This window comes from Chaetura pelagica, unplaced genomic scaffold, assembly GCF_000747805.2.
Source record: "Chaetura pelagica isolate M959 unplaced genomic scaffold, ChaPel_1.0 scaffold234, whole genome shotgun sequence".
In the NCBI taxonomy this organism is placed as follows: Eukaryota; Metazoa; Chordata; class Aves; order Apodiformes; family Apodidae; genus Chaetura; species Chaetura pelagica.
Window position 1 is genome coordinate 1,262,723 of NW_009952967.1, and position 7,360 is coordinate 1,270,082.

At 47.5% G+C, this 7,360-nt stretch overlaps 2 protein-coding genes across 2 annotated transcripts in view; one reads left to right on the forward strand and one right to left on the reverse strand.

The window, feature by feature from the left end:
• PQLC2 (PQ loop repeat containing 2) overlaps nt 1-1,060 on the forward strand; it is a 4,709-nt gene extending 3,649 nt beyond the window's left edge. Inside the window, exons 5-7 of the mRNA XM_009995756.1 lie at nt 3-80; nt 452-637; nt 962-1,060. Of these exons, the coding sequence (XP_009994058.1) occupies nt 3-80; nt 452-637; nt 962-1,060 (363 nt within the window). The remainder of the gene's footprint in view (nt 1-2; nt 81-451; nt 638-961) is intronic.
• A 2,989-nt stretch (nt 1,061-4,049) lies between these two features.
• Nucleotides 4,050-7,360, reverse strand: part of CAPZB (capping protein (actin filament) muscle Z-line, beta) — a 65,957-nt gene continuing 62,646 nt past the window's right edge. The window contains exons 9-10 of the mRNA XM_009995796.1: nt 6,532-6,644; nt 4,050-4,302 (exon numbers count right to left, since the gene is read on the reverse strand). Of these exons, the coding sequence (XP_009994098.1) occupies nt 6,542-6,644 (103 nt within the window). The 3' untranslated portion in view covers nt 4,050-4,302; nt 6,532-6,541. The remainder of the gene's footprint in view (nt 4,303-6,531; nt 6,645-7,360) is intronic.

The following is a 7,360-nucleotide window of genomic DNA, read 5'->3' on the forward strand; positions in this document are numbered from 1 at the left end:
AGGAGGTTGTTGGCTTCACCATCGGCTCCATCTCCTCGGTGCTGTACCTGGGCTCCCGCCTGCCCCAGATCTACACTAACGTAAGTGTGTGGGCAGGGGGGCCCCCTGGGGTCCTGAGATTCCAAATGGAAGAGGGGTGGTGGGGATCATCTTCCTTCTCCTTGCTCAGAGGCCCCAGCTCCCCATCTCTGACCGTAAGAAACTATTTTTCTGTATTTCCACTCCAAATGCCTGACTCATTTTTCTCCCTTCCCTCTAACAAACCAAGATTGTGAGGGTGGGGCTTTCATTTTGTCTTTATGTACAAGCAAAAGGGGAACTCCAGTGCTCTTGGCATCAAGTCACCACCATTTTTCTTCTTTTTTTGGAGGGAAGGTGATTAATAACAACTTTCTAGTGAGATTTCAGAGAGCTACACCCAAGATCCTCTCTTTGGCCCCTCTATTTCCAGTACAAGAGGAAATCCACCACTGGGGTCTCCTACTCCCTCTTTGCCTTGGTGATGCTGGGAAATTTGCTCTATGGCCTCAGTGTCCTGCTTAAGAACCCTGAAGCAGGGCAAGGTGAAGGTGACTATGTTCTGCACCACCTCCCCTGGCTGGTAGGCAGCCTGGGTGTCCTTTCCCTTGATGTGGTCGTATCCTTCTCTGTGAGGGTGGTGAGAGCCTGTCCCAGGTTGCCCAGGGAAGCTGTGGCTGCCCCATCCCTGGCAGTGTTGAAGGGCAGGTTGGATGGGGCTTGGAGCAACCTGGGCTGGTGGGAGGTGTCCCTGCCCATGCAGGGGGGTGGATCTAGATGATCTTGAAGGTCTCTCCCAACTCAAACCATTCCATGGTTCTGTGATTATTTGCTTTAAGCTTGTCTGGTTTCCACCTCTTCTTGCACAAGCTGAACTTTTAGGTTGGTGAGACCCCATGTTGACCCACCCTTGTTTGCATGAGGAGCCTTAACCTCTGCTCAGATCTCCTTCCAGTTCCTTGCTTATCGAGGAGGAAGACCCAGCACCCATGAAGAAAGGGATGCTCTTCTGGGGGAGCAGGGGGACAGCTGGGAGAGCTGACCAAGGGACGTGCCCCAGAGGGACAACAGGAGGATGCAGATGAAGATTCTTAATGCCTTAACGAACCTTAATGCCGGGGAAACCGGCCCCTCCATCCTGGTGGCTCCTGGGAGAAAAGGACCAGAGCCAGCAGGTGACACATTGTGCTGCTGAGACACAATCCCAGCCAGGTGGCAGAGGATGGTACTGAGACCTTGTGTCTCTTTGATACCAAGTGATGCTACTGGGATAAACTGGAATTACTTGATACCTCAGAAGGTTGCTCTTCACTGCTGTTACGCCCCAGAGCTGAGCCCAGTCCCTCCTGCTTTACTTGCTGCCTTGGGTGACCTGCAGCTTCTCCAGGACTGGCAAACATCCCCCTCAGGGGAGGGGACAGAGATGACCAACCTGCCAGAAACACAAACACTTACCTCTCACATCTTCACTGAGCTCCTGGAAGATCTGGTGGTGACTGGAACCAGTTCAGAAGGAAGGAGCAGTGTAACCAAAGTGTTTTGGTCCACAAATACCTATTTTAATCATCCCAGCTCACATATCTATAAAACCAGTCCTGGCCCCACATGCCTCCTTTGGTTTTATTTTGCTGGTTCTTCTGGCAGTTCCTCCTCTTTCTCAGTGCATCTCCTAGTCCTCATTTCTCCTAACTTATATTTTGCCACACATTTTAATGGCATGGGCTTCTCAGGGAAGCTGCTCCATTGTTTTTTGGTCAGTGGAGGAGGCAGTTACCCAGACAGAAGATGGTGCCTCTCTGCTTAGTCTGGTTTTCAGTCCTGTCCTCTCATTGAGGAATTTATCCCCAGTTTGATGACTGGGATAACCCCAGCACCATGGCTCCTTGACTGCAGAAGGAAAAGAAGCAGCAGTGGTTTGGAAAAAGCCACATCCTGGCCAGAAGTGCTTTTGTGCAGGCAGGGGAGAGCTCACTAGGCAAGGAAAAAGAAAATCAGCCAGACCTGCAGCCCCTCAAGAAAAAAAATTCACAATTTTCCTTTAAAAAAACAACTTTCCTTTTCCTGCAGTCACTCTCAGCTCTTTTTGTTCCCATTTTTCTCCCTCCAACTGCTTTCCTGCTACCCAGCACTTCCCCACTGCCCACCGTCAACACCACCACATTCCATCCCCCTTTTAACTCTGTTACCACCCATTTACAATTCCTCTGCCAGTCCCACGGACATCTGTCCTTCCCAAGGCAGTCACCCTCTTCCCTCCTTTGTCCTCGCACCAAGGAAGCCAAGCCACAACTCCACAAGTCCCCAGCTCAGCCTAGATAGGTGGAGTGGGACTCGGATTGCCCAGTGTCCATCATTGCAACAGCACGTGGAGCAACTACAAGCTGTGCCAGTATTTGGAACTGTCCCATGGTTTTGTGAAGAAAAGGATATTTTTCAGGCTCTTCTGAGGCCCCTGAAAAAACCTGGTGGCTTTTTTTCATTCCATTCATTCGTAATCCTTCCCCTCCAGGCTAAGCGGTGATGAGGCTGCTTCCCTCCTCCTCAAGCCAGCAAGATTTCCTTTTCCCTAGGAATTGCAGAACAATTCACTTCCAATACCAATACAATCCATGAGCAGATTCCTAGCAATGTAGGAAGCACAGCTTCATTAAACCTCAAAATACCTGTTAATTAGAAGTAAAGAGCCCAAGGCTTGATTTTCTTTAAGGAATGTATTTTAACCTGGTCTGACATTTTCTAGGGGAAGGCACCAGGGGTTTAGCAAGAGCTGGATCTGCTGAGCTGACCTAGGGCAAGGGGACAGGGTGGGATCTGCCAAACACCTTCCTCATGGAAATGAAGGTTCATGGCACTAGATGACAATTAAAGCATGTTCATCAAGATGAATGCCAACAGGCTCCATTTGCATAGGTTCACCCAAACAAGGGCCAGGAGCAGGCAGAGCCCAGCAGGGATTTGCCTTCTGTTTCACCAAGATGAAGGGTTTGTTAAACCCAGAGCACACTGAAGGAGGTGGTGGAACAGAGGCTGTGCAAGGTCCCTCTGACCACCAAGGGTTTAAAGAACCTGAACAAGGTTCACAAACCCCACAGGGAGCAAGCAGAGGAGCTTTTGGCTGAGCATCCACAATTGGAACCACCACCTCAAAAAGAGAAAGGTGGTTTTTGTTTTTTTTTTCCTTTAGCTACAATCCAGCAGCTGTTTGGATGAGGGACCTGGTCAGGGCTTGACTTTTTTAAGTCCACATCTACCCACCTCCAGCCAGAGCCACCACTTCCAGTTGTTAGGAAGGAAATAATTTATAGCACAATCCCAAAGTAATGCTGCAGGAAAGAGAGAAACAAGGACACCAACCACACACTTTTTCCTGGGATTATTTTTTTATTTTTTTTTTTTTTTGTTGTTTTAGTCTTTTTTTTTTTAACTCTTTCTTTTTTTTGTCTTTTTTTAAAATTTTTAGTATGGAGGCTCCAGAATCAAGATGTAGATTCAATTTAAGCTTTACAAAAAAGAAAAAAAAAACAACAACAAAACAAAATCAAAACAAAACCCCCTTTTTGCATTCCATAAAAATTGACAGAAAAGCACCTGGGAACCAGGCCTAGAGAAGAGCAGAACTTTCAGCAGGTCTCCTAATCAAGGTCTCCTTGCAAATCTGGTTTAGTGAGTATAGTACAACACCAAGGAACACCCTCTCTCTTCCCTCCCTCCCACCAGCCAATCCCCCTGTTCCCAGCCCCCAAACACACTTGGAATAGATTCTTTTAGGTTTGTTTTTTTTTCCAGTTCTTCCTCTTTCACACACCACAGTATTTAATAAATTCTTGTTTTACATTTTTTACACCAATGTAACAAAAGGCAGGAGGGGGTGGGGGAGAGGAAAAGACAAAACAATGATCCATGTTGATGCATATAAATGGGGAAGGTGGAAGAAAAGGGGTGGGGAAAAAAAATACATGGACTTCTACAGACATCAGCTAAGGTCTCAAAATAGTAAAATGTGGTGCAAAGTAGGCCTCAAGAGACTGAAAAAGTTTGTACAGCTTTATTCATGGGGAGGAGATGGAACTGCATGGAGAGCTCTGAATGCAAGTGGTGACTGGACGTAACAGAAAAGGGCAAGGGGGGGGGGATGAGTTTTTCTAAGAAAGGAATCTAACGAGTGCATGGCATGTCTTGTTAGCATGGAGAGGGTTTTAACTTTGCTGCTTTCTCTTCAAAGCCTCCACCAGGTCGTTTTTAAGAGCTTCTTGTTTTGATTTGTCTGCAAAAGTCTGCACAGACCTGTGGGGGAAGAAGGAAACGCAAGTCAGAGGGGAGAGGGTGTTTTGAAGGGGTCTTCTGGTGTGTGGGTCAGTAGGAAGGAGAAGCACCTCAACCCAGGCTTAGAGGAACCAAAACTCAGCTTGCCTGTTTTAATACGGAAAGCATAAGGGAAAGTGAACACTTCAGTGAGTAGATGAAAGCAAAAGACACACTTCCCTGGCAGCTCCACTCAGCCTCCAGCTGCTGGAGGGAGATTCCCAGGTTTTTTGGAAAAACCCCAGTGTCCCACCAGCAAGGGGTGTTAGTGCTCTCCCTCTCCAAACAACTAGGATGGGAAGGCAAAGAAAATCCAGCCTCTTAACCCAGGAACATGGAAAGGGAGCTGGGATAGCTCCTGAACCTTTTGGCAGACTGTTCACCCAGGGTCGAGCAGCCGTGGCAAAACCTCCCTCCAGCACATTGACCAGTGGGAAAAGCTGCCAGAGTTCCTGATCTCAAACTTGTTTTTCCAGCTTAGTCCTCACCTAGAGTGATTAGGGGATCAAAGCAGCCACAGAACAGAGGTACAGTCAGTGAGATGATTGTTTTCCCTTTTGCTAAAAGTTTGGTTATAGAATCACAGATTGGTTTGGGTTGGAAGGGATTTTAAAGACCATCTAAATTCAAACCCCCTGCATGGGCAGGGACACCTCCCACCAGCCCAGGTTGCTCCAAGCCCCATCCAACCTGCCCTTCAACACTGCCAGGGATGGGGCAGCCACAGCTTCCCTGGGAAACCTGGGCCAGGGTCTCACCATCCTCAGTTTCCCCCTAATGTCCAACCTCAATCTCCTCCTCCTGTTTTAATCCATTCCCCCTCATCCCATCCCTCCCTGCCCTTGTCCCAAGTCCCTCCCCAGCTTTCCTGGAGCCCCTTCAGGCACTGGAAGCTGCTCTAAGGTCTCCCTGGAGCCTTCTCTTCTCCAGCCTGAACTCCCCAACTCCCCCAGCCTGTCTCCAGAGTAGAGCTGCTCCAGCCCTCTCAGCATCTCTGTGGCCTCCTCTGGACTCTGCAGGAGCTCCATGTCCTTCTTACACTGGGGGCTCCAGAAGAAAAGCTACATCTTTTCCTCATCTTGTCCCACTACTCTCTGTGGCAGCTGCACAGGCACAAACCTCCATTTTCAATGGTACAATAAGAGATTTCCAATTTTTTCCTCTAAAATACATCCATCTTTAGAACAACACCACTGGACTTAAGGAGCTGCTAACACAGAGGAGTGTTAAGATGCAGTTAGCTAGGATTTCTGCCCACAAAACCCCTGTTTCACACCCTTTTCAGCACTCATAGCTACCTGGATGCTGTGTCCTGTCAACAGGCTGCTCTTTGTGTCAAGTTTCCTAACATTTTTCTAACAGAATTTCCATTCTCTTGTCTCTGGAGATTTCCCCTGCTTTAACAAAAATATATACATTTTCTATTTGCATTTGTTACAGGCTGAAGAAGTGATTCTCAGCCTTTATCAGCAAACTGTGCATTTTCCCTTTTGTCAGCTTAACATGTTTCAGGCAACGTCTGTAACTTCTTATGAATCGGAGTGGAAGGTTCAACTGGGCCAGGGTGAGTCCCTGCCCTGTGTTCCTCAGAGCTCAGAGAACATCAACAAATCCCTTCAGAGGCTGTTGAGGCCTGAAATGTTTCAGGAGACTGAATTTCAAGCTCCGAGGAAATTCAAAGTAGTCAAAAAGGGGATGAGTATGTGGGATGAGCTCACATTTACTCAGAAGTCATGGGAAGTACCAGTCATTTCTATGCAAAACTGAGAGATTTTTAGGACTTAATTCTCTTTTGCAGGGAGGGCAATAAGATTACAGGGAGTTTTCTCCATTGAAATATTGTACAAGTGATGGTGCCCAAGGAACAGAGTCCCAGGGCTTCTGAACGAAACGCCTCCGAGCTACAACCCCTCTGGGCACATGCCCACATGCTCCTTTCTTGCTCCCAAGTGCAAAGTACTGAAGTCCTGCCCCATTTCAGAGCATGATATTTCAAAATGGAGAGGGGGGGGAAGGAGAAGGAGTGAAGTAACATTTACAATAGAAACTACAGCATTTAGTTGGCTGCTTGAAGAAATAACCCTTGGGTGAAACGTCACTGATCAGTCTGCGGGAGTTAGGGATTAGTTCTGGTCTTGGTTATCATGCAGAGGTATGGGCTGGGTGAGTCCTGGTTTAGTGCTGGTTGTCACACCTCACAGGCAGGTGTACCTGGATTGGTTTAGTTATCAGGCTGGATGTAGATCTGGCGCTGAGTCAAGACTTGAGAAAGCTCCCTCTGCAACTGCTTATACTTTTGGTTGTCGGGGATAGCATCGATAGATCTACAGAGCAGTTTGGAAACCAGGGAGGTAAACAGGGAAAAGAACAGTCAGAAGAACTCAGGAACACAGAGCTGGTATTCTGGAAACCACCAGGAGCGCACTCAGGAGGAAAAAAGACACACAGGTTAGAAGAAAAGAGGCTGGAGGAAGAGCTGCAGCCAGATGCTGTGTGTGTTCCCAGGGCTGAGCAGATCATCTCAGCAGGACCCAAAGCACCACGACTCCAACTGAGCAGTGGGGAGAGAAGAGGAAAGATTCAATTACAAAAGCTTCAGGGGATGCTCACAAGGAAAAAGACTTATCATATATTTCCTTTCCATTTTAATAAATGCTTGCTGGCTCAGCCCATGCACACCACCAATGAAAGCAGAGGCCTGTTATGAAAGGTGGTGCCTGGAAAAGAAACCCCAGAGCTGCTTGCTCAGACACTGTCAACTCCCTCTGCCTGTGCTGTTAAGAAGGCAGCAAAAATACTTAATTAGCACCATTATTCTATCTCCTTTCACATTTCAGTAGGTGAGAGAACAGCAATATACTTCTTTGTGCCATGTGTTTATTCTAGATCATCACACTGTGCTAAGAGGCCTATCTGCAGATTGAAATGAAATTCTTTGGCATCGCAGTTCTGTACTTTCCTCTGACAGCATAACTACCAGCCTGGGATTCCCACAGAAAGATTCCTGAGCAGAAATGAGCAGGGGTTGAAAAGTACAGTA